We start from the raw sequence: 26,231 nt of genomic DNA, 5'->3' as shown, positions 1-26,231 counted from the left end.
AAAAGAGTCGGAAATATTGGAAAGTACGAAAAATTTAATATCAAACCATGCAGATGATCAAATTATAAAAAACAGCAAAAATTTTGTCGAAGACGTTAATATGGAAATTTTTGTACAAAACTTGAATCAGAATACTTCAGAAACAAATAATACCCATCAAAATATTGATGGAAACCAAAGTATAGATGAAAACAAAGTAGAAAAAGACCTTAATGATAAAGTGAGTGAAACAATTAATTATTGCGAAGATAATAGTTTATCTGTAAACAGTGAAACATCCTCTAATTGTCTATCAGATAATGATAATAATTATATAAACAATGACAAAGTGACTGAAGATAACGTTATATCTAGAGATGTTGATTCTATATCAGTTCAACAATCCGATAATTTTCCATCAACTTCAAGTCCCAAATTCGAAGAAAATCGTCACGATAATAAAAGAAATTTATCACCCCTAAATCCTCAAATCGTGTCTAATGTTTGTAAAAAACAGGAACTGAACCCAATTAACGATGGACTTTCTAAATCAAGTAGTGAAATTGAATACGAAGATAACATCAATGAAATGGATGTAAATGATAATACTGTACCTAAAAGAAGTAGCCTTGAAGAACAACAGGTTGAGAAAATTAACAATGCTCAAGATTCTGAATCATCTCCTCGCGATGAAAATAAAGGTGGAGACATTGAACCTTCTGTTTCTGAGTATGAAGACAGTGAAGATTCGAAATCAATAGATACAATTTCTGAAAACACCTCAAATGAAACTTCGTCAGACATCGACTCTTATGTACAATCGCCAATTCATGTTGAAAATAGTGTAGTGGCCAAAATAAAAACGCCGATGAATATTGAAAGAAATGAAAAAACTGTAATTAAAACACCACTTTCAAGCCCTGAATCAATATCCGAAACTGTAAAATCACACTCCGAAAGTATGGCTAGTGTTATTTCAAACTGTGATGAAAATTCTGAAACTGCAATTTCTAACACAATAGAAGAGAGTGACATTGGAAATACAAAACATCAGAATTTTTTTGTAAACGAGACAAATTCAGAACCTGGGGAGGAGATCGAAAACGAAAAGCAACAAGTTATTAACGAAGAAAATATTTTTGAAAAACAACAGGTTGACGACATTTCCTTAAGTAGACAACGAGTCCATGAAATAGCTAACGAAAAACAAAACCTCGACGATACCACTGATGGCAATATTTTTACAGAAAAACAATCTGGTGATGAAATTGATATCAAAAAACGCCACTTCAGAGAAAATACAACAGAAACTCAACCTCAAAGCGAAAATGATATCGAAAAACAACCCATTAACAACATCACCACCGAAGTACAAGATGATGACAAGATTGTTATTGAAAAACAATCTATTGGCGATATTTCTACAGAAACACAATCTGGAGACGAGGTTAATATCGAAAAAGAGCATTTAGACGAAATTATTACAGAAACGCTATCTGAATGCGAGATTGATATCAAAACACAATCCATTAAAGATATTACGCCAGAGACACAAACTGATGGCAAGATTATTATTGAAAAACGATGCTTTGACGATACCGAAGAAATGCAATCTGATGGCAAAATTGATATCGCAAAACAATGTGTTGACGATAATACTGTTGAAACCGAATCTGATAACGAGATTGATATCGCAAAACAATGTGTTGACGATAATACTGTTGAAACCGAATCTGATAACGAGATTGATATCGAAAGGCAATTCGTTGACGATATTACTGTAGAAATACAATCTGATAACGAAATTAATATCGAAAACCAACATACTGACGATATTACAGTAGAAACACAATCTAGTGACAACATTGATATCGAAAAGCAACGTGGTGACGATATTTCTATAGAAACAGAATCTGATAACGAGATTGATATCCAAACGCAATTCGTTGAAGATATTACCGTAGAATTCCAATCTAATAACGAAATTGATATCGAAAAGCAACATGCTGACGATATTACAGTAGAAACACAATCTAGTGACAACATCGATATCGAAAAGCAACGTGATGACGATATTACTATAGAAATACAATCTAATAACGAGATGGATATCAAAAAGCAATGTGTTAATGGTATTGCCGTAGAACCACAATCTGATAACGAGGTTCATATTGAAAAGCGAAATATTGACGATATTGCTACAGAAAAAAAGATTGATATCGAAAATGAACATATTGATGATATTGCTATAGGTACACAACCTGATAACGAAAAAGATAAAAATTTTTATGATATGGCCGATATGACACTTGACAACGATATTGATAACCAAGTACAACATGCTGAAAACATGGCCGTGCGAACACAACATAAAAACGATGGTAAAGAATTTGTTGACGATTATACCATCCTAGCCAGAAATGATATTGACATCGAAGAGCAACATGTTGACTGTATTTCCGAAAAAATACAACATGCCAAAGAGGTTATTGAAAAAGAACATTCAGACAATATTTTCGCTGAAAAACAACAAAGTAAAAATGAAATTGAGACACAAAATATTTCCGTCGAAACAAAACACTTCAACAAAATGGATTGGGACGAACATGTTGACAATATTGTCGTACATCAAGACGACGAGAATGCAACTGGCAAAGAACATGTTGACGATAATATTATTAATCAGGAACTTCAAGAACATAATGAAGAAGAAAAATCATGTGTTCATAAAGTTGCCCAAAGCTCAGAACATACCGATGAGATCTCTAACGAAAATCCACAAATTGGCAGTATTACCGTTGAAACACAACCTGAAAATGACACAAATTTAGAAAAACAATGCGAAAATATTGCCGACGAATCAGAACATAATGACCATATTTTCGTTAAAACGCAACAAGATGATGGTTTGGAAAAACGACATGTCAACAATATTTTTGATGAAAAACCAACTGCAGACGATATTAATAGTGAAAAACAATTTGTGGACAATATTTTCTGTGAATCACAAGATAATAATGTCGATAACGAAGAAATCGTTGAAACAGAACTTGACATGGACACACGACATGATAATGATATCGATGAACAAAAACAAAATGTTGATGAAATTTCCGTCAGCGAGGAGATCTATATCGAGAAACAACATATTACATTACACGGCGACGAAATTATTACTAAAGAACCGCATGTTGAAAGTGATGGAATTTTAATAGCCAATGAAAATTCAGAAATTACGACAGAAAATATTTCGAATCAATCTTCGAAAACAATAGACAGTACCGATTACATTGAAGAACACTCAGAAATTGTAAATTCCGTGAATATAGATGGCTCAGTTCCAATGGATCCGTGGATCCAATTAACAGAAGATATAATTGCTCAAACAAAGACATCTATTTTTAATACTTTTCATATTGATCATAAAACTTCGGAAAATTATTCTACGAATGAACAAATCAATGAAAAAAATTTCAACATTGAATCTTTGTCCTCTTTATGTAGAAGAAAATTAGATGAAAAACAAGCAGTTAAAGATAATTCGAAGCCATCATCTCCTTTACCTGCTGACAACTGTTCTGAAATTTATGATCAGGTATGTTATGAAGAAGTTATTGATGAAAACATGCAAAGCGATGATGAAAATGAAAATATATTAATTGAGAATTCCGAAGAAAATTATCAAGATGCAGAAGCTGATACGGAAGTTATAGATGATATAAGTGATGAAAACATTGTTTTAATTATCGAGTCCAACGACGATGAATCCGATGAAACTGGATTTTTAGATGATAGTTCAACAATAATAATAGCATTTGACGATGAATTATTAGAATCGAACAATATCGAAAATGATGAAACTGGTCAAGTTAGTTTTCAAATAAATTCTGAAAATGAATCAAACTCAAATGAAATTAATACTGATTCAATTATTGAAAAAGAAATTCAATTAGAAATTGAAAATATTTTAACGAAAGCAACTGATGAAAATGAAACAGAACTTGAAGAAAATGAACCTCAAATACAAAATGAAGTGAGTCAAAACGAAGAATTAAGTGAGTCAATTTCCAATTCACCTAGAGTAGATGAAGATTTTGAAAATGAAAATCCAAATTTATGGTTGTACACTGAAGAAGAAGTTATATCAAAATTCGATGAGGAAATTAAGAACGATGAGCCAACGGATTCTCCTATATCAAATGAGGAATCCGAATCTAGTGAAATAATTCCATCACCAAAATTGAATGAAACAGACAAAAAAGATTATTCTATTGAGAAATTGGATGAATCTTTTAAATCAAACAAGAAAATCGAAAGTAGTGAAATAAGTTCGTCATCCAATTACACTGAAGAAGAGGAATCCTGCAAGAAATCCGATGAAGAAATTGAAGTTGAGAAATCCGATGAAAAAGAGAAACCTGAAGAAATAATTGCAAATGAAAATGATATTAAAAATGAAGAAGAGGTGCAACCCGCTGAAGAGATTCGTAGTAATAAAAAACGTCGTAAATCGGACGAAGAAGAAAATAAATCTAGTGAAATTAAATTCGATAAAGAAAATATAGTTATATCCAAGGAGGTGAAGAAATACGATGAAGAGATTGATCATAATAAAAAACGTCGTAAATCAGACGATGAAAAAAGAAAACATAGTGGAATTGATACAGTAAGTAATGATAAGTATACGGAGGTGATAAAATCCACCGAACAGATAGATAGCAATATAAAACGTCGAAAATCAAACGATGGAGAACAGAAATCTATTCAAAAAACAGCCGATAAAGAAAGTAAAATTAAGTGCACGGAAGAAATAAAATCCGCCGAAAATAAAAAACGTCGTAAATCAGATGACGGAAAAATGAAATCTAGTGAATTAGAAATTAATAAAGAAAGTAATGTTAAATGTACACTGACAATGAAATCCACTGAAGACATCGGTAGTGAGAGTAAAAAACGTCGTAAATCAAATGAAGAGGAATCTTCTGGAAAAATGTTTGTAGAAAAATCTGGTAACATACAACGAACTTCTTCGGATCAAGGTTCGTCCTCAAACGAGACAGATAAATCATTCAAGACCAAAGAAAATATCGGTGATTTAAAGAATAAATATAACAAAAATTATAAAAAAAATAAATTTAAATATGAAAATTTTCGCGGTAGTTGTAGCGAATATGAACGTAAACGTTCAAAACATGAAGGTAAAACATCAAAATATTTACCACATTCATATAAAAGTAATTACCATTCGAAGGACTCGTCGAAAGTAATCGAAAAAAACAATAATAGTGAAAATTTTAACGCAAACGAAATGAGAGATGATGCAAAAACAGCAAGCTCAAATGTTTGTAACATATTAAATAACTATGATAAATATTTTGAGCAGCAGCGTATGGTAGCTAATTATAAAATACCAAAATTAAGTAGCTCAACGTCATCCAAACAAGAATATCCAAAAAACAGTTTAGTTGTAAGCAATAATAATAAAACGAAATCTAGTGATAATCAAAATAGTCATGGTATTAAAATTAAAATAAAAAATATAACTGATCAAGTTTACAAAAGTGGATATCGGAATAAGGGAGCTGGTTCTTCCATCAATCAATATAAAATCATTAATAAACATTCTATAAATCAATCATTAATATCGTCAAATAAATTAATCAACGATAATAATAAAGTTGTACCAAAAGTGATTATAAAACGTGAAACTAGTACAAATTGTAAACAAAATATAACAAATCAAACTGATAAACATCATATGTTTACAACAAATTTAATATTAAATAATGCATTTAAATGGCAGCCATTTGTACGTATTGTACGCGATACAAAAATTGATCGAATGGCATTAAAATTATATAAGCAACAAAAGATTATATTAAAAATTAATCGTGTTAATAACAATAATTATCATTATTGTAGTAGTGAGAGTAGTCAAACATCTTCACCATCAGCATCTGCATCATATAAATCAGCATCGTTTAAGTGTAGAATTAAATTAGATAAAAATATGTTACCTGCAATTGTTCAGAGTACAGAATTTAACAAAGACTGAAAAATGTCCCATTCAATTTTCATATTGATGTATCATTTAAAACAATTGGATGTGCTTTTTTGGTGTAAAAAAATTGATTCAACAGATAGGCTGATCATTGTGGTAATAACCTACACTGAGGGACACTTGCTCAATTTAACGTGCTTTAGGGAAAAAATTTCAGCTAAATTTCTGCCAATGATGTTTTCTAGAAAACATATATCGAAGCTGCGATATTTAACCTGATGAAGATTTTTGTTACGCCAATATATATTTTTCAAGAAACGCCATTTCCTTAAAATTTCGAAGTTATCATGTGGTATAAGGGGTCAATCATTAATTACGTAAGCATGTTGGGGTGGGAGCATGTTGATAAATCGATTGATGTGCTTATGTGAGGGGTAGGTTAGAGGGACTTTAAACCTATTCTTACGTAAGATTTTTTGAGTTGAAATTTAATATTAGAAATAATGTATGTATCTTACAGTCAATAAAAATGCGACACTTATATACATCAAATATATTTGGTGACACTAAGCATATTAAAAAATGTGTACCTATTTTTCAACCATCAAATATATCTGATACATAAAGAAATGTCGCATTTTTTTCTCCTCGAGATACATCGTGAAATAAAGTCCGGGTGGTAAGAATAAAAATTATTAATTTACGTCAAACTGTGAGTTTTAGTGTAACTGATCCTTTTCTAACAACGTTTTATTATTCGACAATACGAAATTGAATCTTACGTAAGATGGGGGAGGGGGGTTTTGAGAAATCTTATCTATGCTTACGTGGGGGGCGGGGGTTCAAAATTATGCTTACATAATTAATGAATGGCCTCTAATAACTGCATATTTGGCCCCCCCTCTAACTTAACCTCTTGTACCGATAAAGATAGCCTCCTTGTGTTCCCTTATGAACGCCAGTTTTGACCTTTCATTACGGTGTGGTTAATATTATAAACGATGACGTCGTCGCTTTGGGCAAGCCACAACCAATAGCTTAGATTCAATTAAATGCTAACTGATAAACCACCAGAGCTATGCCAAGTGTTTTAATACGTTGATATGTTAAGAGTTGAATATTATTGGCATAAAATGAATTTAGGCGTAATCCTTAGACTTCTTCTAAGTGTTATAAGAAATAAGAGAAATAAACAGGGCCATTTATTGAATTCCTGTCATACCTGGTTTTTCAAGAAGACTTACTGAATATTTTGGCTAGTTAGTCTAAACGGTCATCTATTTTCTCTGGCGCTGAAATACTCTTTCTAGCATTGAGAAGGCAATCTCTAGAATGATTACTCCGACCTTTTCTTCCTCCTACGTTGAAAAAATACTGTTACATGAGATAATTGAAAAGAAATACATAGATCAATTGTGTATTTGCATAAAATGAAATATATGATACTAGACAAAATTTATTCAAAAAATTATGCCAATATTATTTGCTCAAAATAAATAATTTCGTAATATTTAATCCTTCCATTTTTTCATTATGACTCACCTTGCCTAAATAATTCTCAACTAATAAGAATCAAACATATCAATTCAAGTACAGCCGTCTATTTCGTATTGAGTATCTACTTAACTGATTAATTAATTTCTGGGCCCATAACCTGTCAATTATTTTGATGAATATGCAAAATAATGAATGTTATATGGTATATAATGAAATACGGATAAAAATATTACGAATTAATAAAAATAAAAATTTAAAAAAATTGGTACAAAATCAATCATTCCATATTTTGAATATTTATGGAAATTTTTTAATAAATAAGTAAAAGAGTTATATTTATATAAATTATTAACGAAATTTGTTTTAAAAAAATAATGATAATGTGACTCTATTTTTAATAATTTTTATTGTTGTATGTTAAAAAATTAATTATAAAAAACAAAAATATATCGAATGTTATTAAATGCTTAAAAATTATAATTAAATGTTGTACATTTAAATTAAATCATTACAAATTATTTTTATGGAAACGAAAAGAAAATGTAATAATCATTCCATTATTATATCTAAGAAAAAAGGGAACAAAAGTATTTGATTCAATAATTTATTTTCGTGCATTTCCATCAATGTGATCAATTTATTTTTTTATTCGAAAAAGTGCAATTTAATAATAAACCAAAACTTGATGAAAAGTTACTTTGAAAAAAATTAATAGAAGTGACAATATAGAAATTTCTCAAAAAAATTGTTTTTTCTTAATTAAAATTTGTTTGTATGTAATATTATAAATCAACCACCTCGCATTCAACTGATTTTGTCATTACCTACATTACCGATTTATGTTCGTCTTTAGTGTAAATAATATTTTGATTATCAATATTTTCTCATAATTTTGTGTAACAAAAGGTATCAATTAAAATGTTATCTTGAAAGATGGACTAAAAAATGAACAAACTGTTCTTTTGTTGGACTTTTTTGTCTCTTTATTAAGTGTGGCCTTTCCACAAAACGTTATTCGTGTGCTTAGTTTTTAAAATAAAATTCGATATATAGTTAGTATAGTATTCCTTCTATCTAGAGTTCTTTCAATTTTACAAGTTTCTTAAAGTGACGAATCTTCCATCAAAGGAAACAATTTGTAACTGTTTGCGCATACCAGATAACATTTTGTATCTATTAAATTATGGAGAAAAATTTGAATATAAGTGTCTACAAAATACGTGACCCAAAAATAAAACAAAAAAATACTTTTCTTACAATTAATTCTTAATTTTTTTGGGAGTGTTTTGGGACACAAGTTACGTGTGTGTGTGTAAAGTTGATTTTTAGTAAAAAATTATTATGTAATATTAAAAATAAAGCCCCACCAAAATAGTTTTCTAGTCTATTAGCAAATTATTATAATTATGAATTATGTTACAAAAATTATTCAAAATTTATTATGAATTGAAATGTTATCTTTTTTAAAACTTCTTTTGTTAAATGGTACAAATTTTCATTAATATTATTTATTCATTTCAGTATAGGTTTTAGTTTCATTCTTTAATATTTCAGATTTTTCAAAATTATTAAATTAGTGAATTTTTCGTTTCTAATATAATAAATCCGAATAATCACTTTAAAAGTTTTTAATCTATGAAGTTAAAATCTATACATTATTATTTAATAAGGGAGTCGCATAAAAATTCTCATTTCCCCTCTTTACATATTATATTTTGGATAGATATATCTATCCTTAGATATAGTGTTTCAAAATTGCACGGCACTATTTAATGTGCGCCTCTAGTTCAGATAAGCAAAAAAGATCATATACAAATGTGGCCGAAGATAATTTATTTTTGAGATATTGGAGCAAAAAGATATAAAAGAGCAGGCGCTAGATAGAGTTGAGTATGCAAAAATAGAGGATGGCATTTTGCCAATTGATTCTTGTTCAGAAAAGCTGATAGATTAAAATTCCGGATGTTGCCAGAAACCCTAGTGGTCCAATTTTTGTATAATCCTGCCCCTCCACAGAAACAGTCAAATTTTAATTTTTTGAACCAAATAAAGCTACCTAAGGTTTTTTTGGGTAATTTTACGTCAAAAATCTACTTGTGAATTTTTCCTAAAGTTCACAGTTTTTGAGTTATTAACAGTTTATCGTTTGAAAAATTCCAGAAAAGTTATTTTCTAAGTTGAAAATTAATTAAATATTTGAACTTTTCAAAATCTTAAAAACCGTCTTTGAATATATTTTATAAAGTTCTGAAGAGTAATTCCAGATTGTTTGATTCTGAAGCCTCTTAAAAGTGTTGTAATAAGGAATAGTTTATTTTTTTGTATTCGGGGAGTAATATATTTGAAAAATGTCGCTACAAGTATTATAAATTTTTAACAATTAAAAATTGAGGCTTTAGAATCTAACTCAAGATTTTATTTAGTTAATTTGCATTCATTTTCAGCTTTGAAAATTACCTTTCTGGAGTTTTTTCAAACATTAAAAAACTATAATGTCTCTATGGAGAACACAAACTAAAGATAGTGCGAATTTTGAAACAATATATCCTATACATAAAAAGGGGAAAGAATAGTTTACTCATAAAAACCGCGAGCCCCTAAATGAATGATTATACACATGCTATAATTTCCTGTATAGTAATTTATTCAATTATATAACATTCCCATTCGACCACATTGGTCAACATTCCACAATAATTCATTTCATGTTTTTAAAGTTTAAATAGATTCGTGTTAAAGAAAATGTTTTTTCGTAGTTTTCGTTTTTATATTTGACGTTAAAATTTGTTGTTTATTTTGTTGAAAAAATATTTTATTATTAAATTTTATTTTGTTGAATTTCTTGATATGAATTCATTTCAATTCTTTGAGTACCCCCCGTAATCAATTTTAGAATATTATAGTGGGGGCTATTTGAAGAAAATGAATTCAGGTCGATTTATTGAACACTTTTCCTAAAATAATTTGCTTAGGTAAATATTAATTATAAAACTATTTCAATAATTTTTCATCCACGATGAATGGAAAGTTAATAAAAATGATAATTATTTATGTAAATAAAACTAATATTCATTCATTATTCATTCATTATTAATTAAGAAATTATCTGTCTTTAAATTTACGTGCATTGTTATACTTTTTTAATTTCGTTAGAAACAACGCGTAAGATATTAAAACAAGTAAGAAATTCATTTCTAGGAACCTTAAACTGAATATACGAGCATTGAAACTTGGGTAGCCGGAACATGGAAAAAGGCGGAGTTTTATCAATAGTAACCAGGCGTCATTGTGGCCATCATTTCGAATAATAATATATCCGTTATGGCTGGATTTTCTATATTAAGGAAATAGCTAGTTATGTACTTTATTTATGAAAATTGAAGATTTATTTATTATACATAAGCATATTATCATCAAAAATTGAAAAACTAAACTGTAAATGTAAATGTTACATGTGGCCATTGTGGCCAGGTTCAACTTATACCGCACGCTCTTCATAGACGTGAGAAGTGCTCCAAGAAAACCAAACTCAGCCACAGCGACACTAAATAGAACAGCTAATACGTTCCTAAAACAGTGAAATTTGGTATGCGTTCATCAATAAACAATAAAAAACTATGAACACTTTGAATATATAAATGTTACGTGGACATTGTAGCCCGGTATAACTTACTCGCGCGCTTTTAACAGGCGTGCAAACTCCACCGTAGTCACAGCAAAACTAAATAGAATAACTACTAATATGCTCAAACATGTCAAAAATTGCAACTAATGCACGTTTTTTGTTTTTAAGGTTTTGGGGTTTTAAAAATCGTTGGGTATTAGATGCCCTGAGACAATGACATCGGGTTAAGCATTATAAATGGGAATGGATAATTTTTAAAATCAAGTGTTAAGAAAGTTCAATATTATTATCACAAAAGGTCAAAAAATATGAAAACAACAGAATATTTAAAGCTATTCTCAAACATTTTCACAGTAACCTTTCTGGTTCTCTTTGGCTCGAAGCTCAATTTGCAATTCCGTACCCAGTTCCTTATCGTTTAAACGACTGTTTGAATTTTCAACACTTAGCTGGACAAAAGGCCTTCCTCGGTGATTATTTCACTGAATTTGCTTGCTTTTGGGCAACGTTCAGATAATTTTATGAATGGCCTTACACCCCTCCGCTATCTTCGACCACTCTTAGTTTTTTAAATCATCTGGTTTAATGTTCCTTTGGCTTAATGCTCAGTGGTTCTCTGCAACTTTCATTAATACTTTTGATGTAATTATTTTTCGATTTTGTGGCCTTGAGAAGGGCCTGATTATTCGTTAGTTTTGGCAGCCTCTTTGATTGTCAAAATTGAGTATATCAATCACAACACTTTGATTAAGAAATAATATTCCTTCTCGATAACAATGCCGCTATAAACGTAATACAATTCCTTTTAAATAGGTAATCTATTCAGGTCTGCAGGGATTTATTATTGAAACCAAGTCCGTCATTTTTCATAGTGCAGAGACGGCACTAATTATTAGTGTCTCTAGTCGTTATTTTTAAAATTGTGACAGTATTTTTTATTATACATTTGCTATTGTTAATTGTTCTTTTTCAAATCAAACTTGTTTTAATATCTTTTACATACATCTATATCTATAAGCAATCTTATATCTAAAAGTAATGTTGGTATGTCAGTGTGTAATTGCGGTGTAGCCTCGTTAAAAACGATATAATAATAAACACTGTCATACCTATAGTACTTATATCATGGTATAACACAAATTTCATTAAAAACTCAATTTTATATTTGACTGGGTCTTTTATAATAATTATTTTCTTTTTAGTTATATCTCAATTATTATATAAAAAAAAGAGTAAAATTTTTGTATATAGACTGACCCAAAATATATGAAATTTTGTCCTAAAATACTTGAATTAAAGAATAATTATATTTGTTAATATTTGTACATAAATCAATCAATCACTTATTTGTAAGATTGTGGGATTATAAAAATAAGTAACACGTGTGTGTATTTTCTAGCTTTCAAAGTGCCTATCATTTTTTGTGGACCAAAATTTATAAAATATTATATAGTGAGATATATAAAAGCACCTTATTGTATGTAATAGTTGTAGATTTTTTAAAATATACAAAAACATTAAGAAAAATTTTGACAAAAAAAAGTGACCTTCCAAAATGTGTTATCAATATTCTTGCACTAAAAAAAATGAATATCATAATAGTTAATACCATGATACAAATATACAAAGTATAGGGTGATCAATTTGGATTTACACATTTAGAATTTGAAATAAAATCAAACCGGTATGAGATATCATTTTATTTGATTCTTAATTTTAGACATTGCAATCAAAGCATTTTTAATTAAAATTGGTTTCATATAAATGAACGCCTATTTACGGCAACAACAATGCTATTCTTTTGTAAAAAATATGTTACCTATCTTTTGTAAAAAATATGTTACCTGTCGTTTTTGTGGATGAATACATTATTAACTATATTCCTTAACTCCAAAGCGCCAATTTTTCTTATTCGCGAAGTTGTAAGAAGAGCTTCATTGATTGAATGAAATGATATGGAGTGTATATTTGAAATTGAAACCAGCGCTTTTTTTACCTCTAAGAGGCGTTTATATACATGAAATTATTTTAAAATCATAATGCCACGACCCAAGGTTTAAATTTAAGAAAAAAATATTGACTTTTTTGATACCTCATGTAAATCCTAAAAAATGTCTAACCCTTATCCGATCATTCTTTATGCCAATTCGCTCATTGATAATTATAATTCACCAAAATTGTCTTTTACTAGTTTTAATAATTAAGTCCAAAAAATTTCGTTAATGAATTGTACGTCTAGCCAAAAAATATATTCCTAAATATCTAACGTCAAATTAACATCTTCGAGGTGCTTTGTAACACTCGGAAGAAATACTTTGTCTATTAGTATCATGATTGACAGTGCTCAAAAAAAAATTTTTTTTACAGATTTTCTTTCAAAAATAATATTAAGTCAGTAAAAATTGCTCATATATTTTTTTCGAAAGTAAAAAGGAATTATTTTGTTCATAAAAATATTTTGGAAATTTGAAAGAAAACAAAATGCCTGAAATTGCTTTCAGGCGCTTTTATCAAGTAAATGCAACCCATATTAACAACAGTAAGTTGTTTTAATTTCATTGGATAAAAAAATTCAGGGGATTCAATTTCGTCTTCCACATTAAAAGTCTCAATACTTGGCTGAATGAGTTCATTTCAAATTGATTCTTAAGAGTTTAATTAAACATAAAAGAGAGTTACTTTTCTTGTATGAGTAAAGTTATCGTTTTTCTAAGTGGAAGGCGAAAATTAATATCCATTGAAATGAGGTGCTTTTTCAAATTTTAGTACAATTTTATAAGTCAATGTTTGTTAATCACTTTTACTCATAACTTCTTTTTTTAAAATATTTATTCAATTCAAATTTTATTCTTACAACCCAGGGCATGTTTAACCAATACATTGAGCGTATTTGGGTTTTGTCAGTTACATATGGGCATGCTTGTCGGTGACATCAATGAGTGTTTCCGAAAACTTACGATATCCAACTGTACCAGATTAAGCATCCTCTATGTACAAAAATGTTTTTTTGGCAGTAACCACGTTTCTCATTGATTTACTAAATTTTTACTAGAAAGCCTATTAAGAGTACAAAACCTGGACAAATTTTATTAACAAGCAATAAAGTTTGAATTAATTTTCTTTCATTTAACGTTTTTCGCAACCACCAAATATAAATCAAATGGGTGTTTTCCAAAAGTATTGGGATATGAATGAAGTAATATCTTGGTGCAGTTTCTATATGGAATAAAATATCATACTGGCTTTTTAATAAATTCTTCAATTAGATATATCTGTAAATAAATTTCTTTGAAAAAATGAATTAATTTTATCCTTTCTTGCCAATTAAAGCATAGCTTATTAGCTTGTCATTTTGATTTCAAATACTTGTAGACAATTGTTAAAATCCACCTTCATGGACAAACATACTGACTGCCATGATTATAGATCAAATTGCCAGCCAGATAATATATTAAATTCTTATTAATATAAATCAGAAAGAAGAAAAAAGCATTGTATTTTTCAGTCTTTTTAGTGAATTTGAAGTGCGTATGTTTTTGGCCTACGTTTTGTGTATACTATTTTTTTCCCTGACGGAGGCAGAAAGCAGCAATTTCGTTTTGCACAGCGGGACGAAAATTGACACTTTCTGCACGGAGGTGAGAAAATATAATTTTATGGAAAGGCGAAAGTGGGTTTTCATACTGTTCTAAAATTTTCCTCGAGAGGTTACGGTTTTGTACAGTTTTGAAGATTTATTCATCTAAGCGATCTGTTTTATTCCATATTTAGCCTTCGCCTACATATGTTACGATCAAAAAAATTAAGGGCTCAGCTCCATTACAACGAAATACACTGAAATTGTGTGACTTTTGTTGGCTTACGCCAACCAACATCAGCGTTTTACGTCGCTTAACGTTTGAATGAAGCTGAATTCTATGAAAGTTGTTAAATCTGCGTTTATTGTATAAATTGCGATACTTATTGAGTAAAACACCTGAAACAAATTGTGTGCCTTAAAAGAAGAATACTAAGCATTAATTTGTTCGTTTTTTTTTTCAATCAAAGCACTGATTTTTTTAAAATAAATAGGGTAAAATAAAGCATGGGCATTAAAATCATATTATTATTATATTGAGCAATTATAAGAAAATAATTTTCAACGATCTCAAAGTTTTAATTATATAAATTTTAAAAAAATCTCATTTTTATCATTTTATATTAATAATTATTAATAAATTTAGCACTTTAGTAGTATGTGACATTTATGGCAATTAATATTATTTTGTAAATGATGTTTTATGTTTGTTTGTTCGTTTGTTTTTAGTTTTAAATAATCATTCCCATATTTTTATTAATAAAAAAATTTATGTGATTTGTTATTCAATTCATTTTATTTATTTCACAAATTCCTATTCCTACCTCATTTTCCCAATATGATTTGATAGTCAGAAAAAGATCGTAAGAAATAGTATTTTTTTTATGTGTTACCTCAGAACTTTGAAAGTGATGCTTCCCGTGTGGTCCCATTGTATTTTGGTCCAGTTCTGACAACGGCATCCATGAGAAAACCATAAAAGTCTTAAATTTTCATTAAGTATGCACGACAAGAGGACGAATAACTCAATATCATGGCAACCGATTTCGATGATTCTTTTTTTAGTGAAAAATTAGTTAGTGTACTTCAGATTCATTAAAAATCACAAAATAAAAAGAATTACAAAATAGAAAGACTTCAAAAGAATAACTTTTCCAAAATAAATTAATAAAATTAAATTTTCCTTTATTTTATTAAAGTAAACTAAAGGTTCGGTAGGAAGCGAAACAAACTGAAAATAAATAAAATTATTGATTATTAAAAAAATGGTCATAAAAACATCAAGTTGCACCCTCCAAAATTTTTTTCATTTTTCTTCCCTAATCTTCGGACTCCGAATTTTCTCTACTAGATAAGTATATCATCGTAGTAAAATAGTTTTTCACACTTTAATTAACCCGCTGTAGATAGGGGGCTGGAAAATATTTGGATAGGTATAAAAAATAAAAATATATGATGCAATAGTTGTAAACTAAATTGGTTTTCTTTCCCATCATATTCAGTACATTTGGTTTTAAATGCACTGCTTAGTCTTAAATTAAAAATTTAATTAAATAAAAAATAATTTTCATTTATACCACGTTTTCGAATAAATGATTTTAATGTCGTATAAAATTTAATGTTAAAAATCCTGAGTGCTCGATATCTGTCAGATAGATTCATTATTAAAGAGCGAACGTTTCTTTTAACATTAAATTTTGATTTACATTTTAAAATATCAAGTCCGTTTTAAAATTGTAGTATGAACTCAAATGTATCTCAACCCTGTTTTTATAACACGCTTATATTAGCTTCCCCCGTATATATGTATGTATGTAACTCTCTAATATCATACCCATGCATAGGACATCATCAGTTGTATACATTTATTATACTACCGATAACCATACTATACATATATACTTAGAACAAGCAACAAGCGTGTTTTTTAGTGTTTTAAACTATATTTATTTTAAAACAGCCTATATTATTTCTATATTAAAATTAGAAATTTTCAATTATGTATTATCTGTAACAAAGGTTTCATTTTTGTAATAAATAAGTTTTACTATTTGTATACCCAAATTCAGAAGAAAATCGATTATTTATAATTCAGAACAGTAGGTACAACAATCTGAGGAGATCTTCAACTTAAATTTAACAAAAACTTGTCATTATTTTTAATTTAAAAGTGCAAATTCCTCTCATATACTTTGAACCTCTACAAAAAAAAAAAAAAAAAAAAAAAAAAGAACAAACAAACTTTCCACCAACTTCGATTAATTAAAATTATTATAAATGCTAAAAAATTATCTCTATTATTCTTTGATTCAGAAAAACTTTGGTTCGGATCATGTCTTACAAATATGTAAATGATAAAAATTAATTAGTTGTAGTTTAAATAATTATATGCTTCCGATGGAATACTGAGAGTTTATCAATGTTATCAATTTTTTACCCTTCAAATCTGTTTAAATTCAAATACCATAATAAAATATGCAGATAAGAATTCATCCAAAATATGTATACAGTGGGTCACGAAGGAAGTGTTACATCCATATGGTTAGTATGATAATGACTATGACCTCTTTACCGAATTTATCTCTTTCCCCAAAGTTTTATTGCGAGTTCGTGAGTTTACAATCCAGATTAAATAAAAAATGGGGTGTTATAAGTTTGACTACGACACGTGTATCTGTCTATAGAATCGTAGAGCCGGATTCCTTTGTTGATTTTCTTTTTTTACGTTTGAAAGGTAATTTAATGAGTGTTCTCAGAAATGTTTCAAGCTTGAATTTAGATTTCCTTACCCGAAACAACTAAAAAATAGGCAATCATCTTCAAAATCGGTTCAGTTTGGATAAGGATACTTTAACGAAAAATGTAATTTAATGGAGAGTGTTCTTGGATATGTTTCAAGCGCGAGTTTATGGTTCCGCACCCGAAAAATTAGTCGAGAGTTTTTAAATGTTGTAAATTTCCTGTGTCTGGGTAATTATCTTGAAAAAATAGCTGCATAAATGACTTTTATAAAACTACTCGTTAATTCGTCATAGGTAGAACCGGAAATTATTAATACTTAGTTTTGAACCAAAAATAAATTAAATTTATTTGAAGATTCGAAGATATTGCTCATCTACAACGAAGAGCATGTTTCAGAAGAACCAGGTATTATATCATAAAATTACTCATCTAGCCGTTAAATGAGCTGAACTTGTCTCTTGTTTCCGAACTTTGCTATAAAAATATAAAAATTAGTACCGAATCTTTTTCGAAATGATTGACTCAACATTCGAGATTATTTTCGCCTTTATAAAGATCACACACTTAAGAGACATAAACAAATTTTATAATAATTTTATTATAATGAAAGAATGTTTATTTGAATTTTAACAATCACCCTGTATTATATATTACTATGTAATTATCATTAGTATGTTTAAAGTTTGGCAGTTTAATTATTTAATAGTTGTAATACTATTTTAATAAGCGAATAAGAAACAATGCATATTGCAATAATTGGTGCGGGAATCGCAGGTATATTATCTTTACACCATGCTATTAAAAATAATATACAATGTACAGTTTTTGAACAAGCGAAAGATGTTGGTGGATTATGGGTGTACACGGATAAAGTGGGTACCGATGAATTTGGATTGCCCATACACACAAGTTTATATGAAGGATTAAGGTATTGCTCATATTCATATTAAAATAAATAAAATGTTTCTAATCTTAATTTAAAAATCCCGTGTATTAATTACGTAACAGGCACATCTTTTCAATTTATCATTGCGCATCGACAACTTCAGGAATCGTGGGTTCGTGGGCTATATAGTCATTTTTATACCATGTGTATATGAAATATTCATAGTTTATTAAGTTTAGTCCCAAGTTTGTACCGCTTAAAAATATTGATGCTACGAAAAAAATTTTGGTATAGGTAGTTTGGTATTGGCATAGAATCACCTAATTAGTCCATTTCCGGTTGTCTGTCCGTCTGTCTGTCAACACGATAACTCAAAAACGAAAAGACACATAAAGATGAAATTTTTTAGCGTACTCCGGACGTAAAAAGTGAGGTCGAGTTCGTAAATGAGCAATATAGGTCAATTGGATCTTTACTCCGGAGGACACATCTTGTAAACCGTTGGAGATAGAACAAAAGTTTAAATATAAAAAATGTTCCTTATAAAAAAATTAACAACTTTTGTGCAAAACATTTTTTTGTTAACATCACTGTTTACCCACAAGGGCGCTAATTAGGTGCAAATTGACGTCAAAAAACAAACGATTGCGTCATCAACACTGTTTATACATGGTATTTCAACAATTAACTCAGTCAATTGTTTGTTTTCACTTGTATAATAATTATTTTTAATGAAGATATGATTTTCTGAAAACAAAATTTCATTTTCAAATGCCATATTATACCCTGTGATTTGTCAGGAATTTATTTTAATTGACTTGATGTTACAAATAACCCTTTTCGGTCGAGAAGACCGGAGAATAGCATTAATTTGAAATTATATCAATTTAATAGGTAAGCTAAATACTGACCGAAATAAAAAAGTTTTTATAATTTGCAGATCAAACTTACCTGTACAAATAATGAGTAGTCCAGAATATCCTAATAATATAACATCGTATAATTATACATCGTATCTTAACCATGAAGACGTTTTAAGATATATTCAAGAATTCACTGATCACTTCGATTTGCGAAAACATATAAAAGTAAGTACCACTTTTATACAATGTATATGAAATATATCAAGGTATATTAAGTTTAGTCCCAAGTTTGTAACGATTAAAAATATTGATGTTTTTCAAAATTTTGGAATAGGTAGTTTGGTATTGGCATAGAATCACCTAATAAGTCCATTTCCGGTTGTCTGTATGTCTGTCCGCCTGTCCGTCTGCCCGCCTGTCTGTTAAAACGATAACTCAAAAACGAAAAACGATATCAAAGTGAAATTTTTATAGCGTACCTAAGACGTAAAAAGTGAGGTCGAGTTCGTAAATGAGCAATATAGATCAATATAAAACATTTTTTTGTAAACATCACTGTTTACCCACTAGGGCGCTAATTAGGTGCAAATTTTATAGTATGTATTAATATGGGAATATCAGTTATGTGTGTGTGGCTATTTAAATGTGGATATCTTTTTCTATTTACGTGTCACTGTCTATACATGATATTTCAACAAGTAACTGAGTCAATTGTTTGTTTTCACTTGTTTTAATATTTTTATTAACAAAGGAAGAAATTTTGAGTTTTGCAATGATATCACAGTGATATGCATGCCATAAATAATTAAATATATTATTTATCCTATAACCGTGGCTCGAACTACGGACCTTTCGTTATTCGTCTTCAAATACTCAATTAGTTTTTATAAAGCAGTAACGTGTCAATTTTTTCATATGCATCTTAAAAAAATATAAGAAATTATGTTAGGTAGATGTGTAATACGCTCATGAATAAAAATATAAGGACTTAGAAAGTTTGAGAAAAAGCGAATAATGAATTTCATAAATGATTTTATTTAGGTTAGGTTAGGTTATATTGGCTGTCCACGAAGGACACACTTGGACTATAGAGCTCATTGTGATACCATTATATGTGTTTTACCACCTTTCCGCTGATAATTTCATTTATCAGCTCTATCAATTTCAGAGGCTGAGTGTACCTCCTTCATGCATATACCATGCACTACACCAGCCCATCACAACCATTAATTAAATTAATTTTTGTTGCGACGGCGGTAATCGAACCCGCTACCCTAAGCATACCCCGGAGTTAATTGGTTACGCCTTAACCAACTGAGCTAATAGGGCGACATGATTTTATTTAAAAAATCAGAAATTTTGCTTTTCAAATTACATAATTCCCAAATAAAACAATTTGAAATATTTTTTTAGTTTTATAATCACGTAAAAAAAGTTAAGCCCATCGCAAATAATCGATGGGAGCTAACTTCTTTAAATCTTCTTTCAAAAGAAGAAACAAAATATCAGTTTGATGCTGTTATAATTGCGAATGGTCGACGTATTGTACCAAAATATCCACATATAAAGGGAATTGAAACTTTTAATGGAATAAAACTACACAGCCATGATTTTCGAAATACAAGGATGTTTACAAATCAACGAGTATTAGTTATTGGTGCAGGACCATCAGGTTTGGACATAACATATCATCTAAGCAAAGTCGTCCATAAGGTAAATTTTGACTTAAAAAAGATAAATCATATTTATTGCAAATATTACGTATTTTAGGTATTTTTCAGCAACCATTTGTCTTACAATATCAGTAAATTTTATCCAAATAATGTCAAATTAAAACCGGATGTAGATCATGTAGATAAATCAAATATTCATTTTAAGGATGGAACTACAGAAGAAGTTGACTCAATATTATATTGCACAGGTAATTATTATCCAAATAATCAAAAGCGTATATAAAAATATAATAATAAAGATTGCATCCTCGAATTATTTTAACTAATATTTTGTTTTATTTTTGTTAAGGTTATAAACTCTCATTTCCATTTTTAACTCCAGAATCAGGCTTAACATATGAAAATCAGTATGTTGAGCCTCTATACAAACAGATTATAAATATCGAACATCCAACTATGGCTATTATCGGTTTACCGTTTATCACATCCATATTCAATTTGTTGGATATACAGGTAATGTTGTAATTTTAAAGACCACTTGCCTATCCTTTAGATATTTCCCAATTATACAGCGATCTCCAATTTTAATAAAGCCTGGTACTTTTTGAAGCCCTCTTTGCGTACAAGTTTATTATTGTTCCCAATTTACAGCAAATCTGTGAACCAAAAGCTGGGTACACCAATAATAGATAATTCGTAAAATTCCACACAAAAAATATTGTTAAATTAGTTGTTAAAACAAAACCCTTACAATTTACAAGAAATACCTTTAATCGTAAACCTTTAAGCTTAAATTTCGTGCCATATTTACCTTTAAAATAGAAAAGCTACTTGACTGCATTTTGGGAGTCTCAGATTCTTATACCACAATGTCTGCCGAATCCCAAAAAGATTTTCTTTTTAGTTATTTCTTTTAATAAAACATTTTTCATTTAAACCTTCCCAGTTATTACTTACATAATAGAGGCCTTTTTTTTTGTCGCAAATTCATTTATAAATGAAAGAATAATTCATTTATTTTTTTTTAAGTAATAAAAAATTAAGTAATTTAAAAAAAAATAATTCAATTTTTTTTTTATTAATTATTATGTTTTTAAATTAAAAAAAAAAAAAAAAAAAAACAGTAGTGACGTATTTACATCCGATAAGGCAGTGAGCCAATCGGAATCACGCTAAATTCACATTTTTCAGCAGGTTTCTATGGAAAATACGTTATAATATCTTGAAAGCAAGTTAAGAAACAAACCATTTATCGTTAAAAACGATGTGTTGACGTTACTGGCGTTTGAATTTATAGTTTCGAAAAACCATTTTCAATTGAAAAATTATAACGAAAAACTTTTTTTTTTAAAATTTTTTCTTAATAATTTTTAGTAAATTTTTTTAATCCGAGAATATTAACCATTTGATTATTAAGCCACTTTAACTAGAAATATTAATATGGATAAATGTTAATTATTATTTACAGGCACGTTTTTATATTGAATATTTAAAAAATCCATCAAAATTTCCAACAAAACATCAAATGTATATGGACAAGCAAAAATATGAGGAATTACTAAGAAAAATTGGTAGAAAAGTATATCAGTTTCATCAATTAGGTGATTTACAAGAAACATATTACACTAGTTTATCAAAAATTGCACGAATTAAAAATATACGACCTGTAGACATTAAAATGTACGAAGATCGAAAAAATAGGGCCGAATCAGATTTAGCACACTATCGTGGCGATTTGTATAATGTAATTAATGATGAAAACTTTACAGTTGTCCGAAGTAAAATTGAATTTTATTGATAAGGTATACTTTGCTACTCGATGACGGGAGGTAGTCTTCAGTTTCCTCTATTTATTTTTCCCTATAATCCGTAAATTATTGTTCCTCAATCCATTCGTCCAAATATTTTCCCAAATTGTTTTATAAATTAAAAATTTACTCGTAGATAGGAAAAGATGGCAATTACTAAATGGCGTGCAAAGTGTACAAAGTGAAGGAACAAGGGGAACGGTGGAACAACTGTAATATTTGTATCTTATAACAAGAAAATTTCAGAACCAGAAAGTTAATAAAGTTAGCCAGACTTAATAATTTGTTTCGACATTTTCTAGGAATAAGAAATATTAAATATGATTGTTCCACTATGTCCCGATGTAAATTAAAACTAATAAATAATAGCCCAGAAAACAAACATCGGTATAGGAGATATAGCCTAATTAATTCTCAGAAAGCTGTAAATGGTTTTAATATTTTCATTTACATGTATAAGAAAGCAACAAGGACATTCGACGCAGAATTTTATATACTTTAATTTGTAAAACACTAAAATTCTTTTAAAAATTTCTCCGTTGGAGGGCGTAAGTTAAAAAGAAAGAACATTGGTACAAACTTTCCTACCAATTTCTGCTATTTCCACCATTTATAGCTTTCTATTAAATATTTAGGCTAGATGCCGCATGTAGCTTGGCCTATTTTATGTAAATTATATAATTTATTATGTTAATAGTATTTTAAATAAAAATGTCAATTAAAGGAAAATGTTAAACTTAATTTGGATAATTAAACAAAATAATTGTAAAATAATGCGTTATTATTAATTTCATTATAGCCCACTTTTTATAAAATTACCATCAGAAGTCAAGTTGGTATACAGGGTATTTCAGCAAAGCACGTCCGTTTGGGGGCGTTTTTAAAAGTAGCCACATTTACCTATACAGTATCAATCTAGCTGAAACACACGACGAAAATTTGCTGAATACACACGAAAATTAGAATATTTGCATAAAACTATTAATGTTTACGAAAACTGAAAAATATTTTTATTTGTTTTGATTATACTATCGAAACACTCGATATCGATAGCTTTTCTCGATACTAGCTGAGCATACGAATTCATCAGCGCTGTCAGATGGAATACAAAAATGGAATAATTTTTTAATTCTGTATCCAGTTCGTATCCTGGATACATTGTCTCATATAATTTGATACAAAAAACATATTCAATTCACAATTGTCATATTGTCAAGTAAAAATTGAAATGGTATCTGTGTGTTAATATGTCCGAGCCCAGACTCAACGGGTTAAAACTGAACAATGTTCACAAAGAGATAGGAATCACAACTGAAGAAATAGTAAACATATTTTGCCCAGAAAAACCTCCTCTGTCTTGCAAAATTGAACTGGGCAGACATGGATTGTTAAATAATAATAATAATATTTATTTATTCGGGAGATTTTGTTTACAAAACATTGGATAAAACCCATTATTATGTGTACATCCATGTGAGCTTCAACAACATGCGATACAAGCGTCAATTATTCTTTAATTATGTTATAGAGAAAAATGTATATTGAGATTGATATTATATCAATAAATAAACTTTTTCCGGTTTGCAAAAATTTTATTGACGTACCATAGCCCCCACCAAAGTTGAATCCTGGATCCGCCACTGTATATGATATTCCAATCAAAATATGCCATGCAAAATGAGTTAAATAAATGACATTTTGTATCAAGAAATTGTCACAACTCACAAACAACGATATCACTGGCCATGAACGTAACTAGATTTAACTGCTCCATCACTTTTTTTTTAAATTATTATTTAAATAGTAAAGCATTGTAAGGCTAGCAAAAGCGATAGTTCTTTAAAATTCGAATAGAAACTTGTGAAAATTGTAAGGGTGGTTATCCCAAAACTATTCTTATTTTAAAGATATCTACTTACATTTTTTTGTTAAAATTGGGCAATATGTCAATCAGACACCCCTATAACTACGCATCTGTGAATAACAATAATTTTATAATTTTCAATGATTCTAAATTATGAGTGATCAATGAACTATTATCAATCATTTTGGAACTATTATCAATTATCATTAATTTTTCATTATTATAATAAATATTATAAATATAATCATTAATATAATCAATTATTTTTATAAAAATATAGAGCGGAATCCACATAAAAATACTTTTTCATTTTTTATCTCAAATTACACCTCCCACTGTTTCAAGAAGTTATATAATCCATTATTTTGTATTGAAGTTGAGAAACCATGGAGAAGCCTATAAACCTAAACTACATATTTCGAAAATTACAAGCTATCAGTAATGAACTTTCAAATGTTCCAACAATTTGAAAGATTACGGAATCAATGCTCTAATCCAGCCATCAATGATCATATCATTTTAAAACAAAAATAATTTAATAATGCTATGTCAAAATTCCCGCTTTGCGATTAACTTAATGTTAAGATATAAGTTATTAAAAAAATGCGTAAAACCTAAATAAATAAATTTGTTCCTAAATTGTAATATGATAAGTTCAAACAAAAATAATTATCATTTAGACTTGTATAAATATATAAATAATAAATAAATATGACCGGTAATTACCGGTGCATTAACTTAATTCTTTTTATAAATTAATTCTTAGATTATTTTTTATGGAATTATTATACTATATATTTGTTACTTTTTTAAAGTTTTTGTTAATTTTGGATACTTTTGGATCTAAAAGCTCAATAAATTTTCATCAAAATCAATTCAATTAAATTGTTCAATTTCATCAAAAAGAAGCCTTTGTTGTTTTAGCAAATTTGTATATTTAGTGAAAACGGTAATTCGAGGTATGATTTCCTCATTGTTACACAATCATCAAAATAGTGACGTCACATGACGTTTCAGTTTAAATTAGTCAGTAGAAACTTATATACAATAGAATATATCTAACGAATACAATGAAGAAAAACTTGAACTTTTTGGAAAAAATTTTTAGTGCAATAAAAAACAAAAATTTACGTCAGCTTTACTTATTTACTTGATTTAATGATATAAACAAATATTTATAAATAAATAATATTTTATTCATAAAATTTGTCTTTTATTATAGTTGATTTTACAGAGTTATAAATAGTGGGTTTTAATTTGGGGATCTTTATCCGGATGTGCGCATCAATGATAATTAACTATTAATGGTAATGCTAACTATTATTCATCTCTTCAACACCACTTTCTTTTAAGAAACGATATTTACATTATTACAGTATTATTCAAAATCTTTAAGATAAACCAATCTGGATTATGTTACAGTTTCAACGTCTACATTACAGTTTTCTTAGCTATAATCTACTGCAAATTATTAACAACATATCTATACTTCCTTCCCCAAGAAGTAGTCGAGTATCACGATCAGGTCTGGCATTTTTTTAAGATATAATGCCAATTCTCCTAACATCAGAGTGGGAGAAAATTGTTGCTATTGTTAGGAGCCTCCCTATCACTTCTTTTTGGTCTTGAGAGTATCAATAGGGGCAATTCACTAACTTAATTTTATCAAGGCATTTAGTGCAGAGGTCAATGACATTATTCTTTGCTCTATGCAAA

At 28.8% G+C, this 26,231-nt stretch overlaps 2 protein-coding genes across 2 annotated transcripts in view; both read left to right on the top strand.

The window, feature by feature from the left end:
• Positions 1-7,619, top strand: part of LOC123292876 (putative uncharacterized protein DDB_G0282133) — a 36,849-nt gene extending 29,230 nt beyond the window's left edge. Inside the window, exons 4-5 of the mRNA XM_044873589.1 lie at positions 131-1,238; positions 2,184-7,619. Of these exons, the coding sequence (XP_044729524.1) occupies positions 131-1,238; positions 2,184-6,034 (4,959 nt within the window). The 3' untranslated portion in view covers positions 6,035-7,619. The remainder of the gene's footprint in view (positions 1-130; positions 1,239-2,183) is intronic.
• A 10,532-nt stretch (positions 7,620-18,151) lies between these two features.
• On the top strand, positions 18,152-23,305 carry LOC123292209 (senecionine N-oxygenase-like). Its single transcript, XM_044872775.1, has 6 exons — positions 18,152-18,349; positions 19,248-19,395; positions 20,584-20,883; positions 20,941-21,091; positions 21,193-21,356; positions 22,312-23,305. The coding sequence occupies exons 1-6, from the start codon at positions 18,162-18,164 to the stop codon at positions 22,639-22,641; spliced, it is 1,281 nt and encodes a 426-aa protein (XP_044728710.1). The 5' UTR covers positions 18,152-18,161; the 3' UTR covers positions 22,642-23,305.
• The last annotated feature ends 2,926 nt before the right edge of the window (positions 23,306-26,231 follow it).

The sequence above is a fragment of the Chrysoperla carnea genome, chromosome 2 (assembly GCF_905475395.1).
Source record: "Chrysoperla carnea chromosome 2, inChrCarn1.1, whole genome shotgun sequence".
Lineage (NCBI taxonomy): Eukaryota > Metazoa > Arthropoda > Insecta > Neuroptera > Chrysopidae > Chrysoperla > Chrysoperla carnea.
Note: the sequence above shows the minus strand (reverse complement) of the source record. Positions and strands in the feature narration are given on the sequence as shown.

Excerpts from the sequence above, each read along its gene's own strand:
- LOC123292209 (XM_044872775.1), top strand. The coding sequence starts at position 18,162 with ATGCATATTGCAATAATTGGTGCGGGAATCGCAGGTATATTATCTTTA. Across the intron at positions 19,396-20,583 it reads ATTTGCGAAAACATATAAAA|TTTTATAATCACGTAAAAAA; the intron begins GTAAGTACCACT and ends ATATTTTTTTAG. Across the intron at positions 20,884-20,940 it reads TAAGCAAAGTCGTCCATAAG|GTATTTTTCAGCAACCATTT; the intron begins GTAAATTTTGAC and ends TACGTATTTTAG.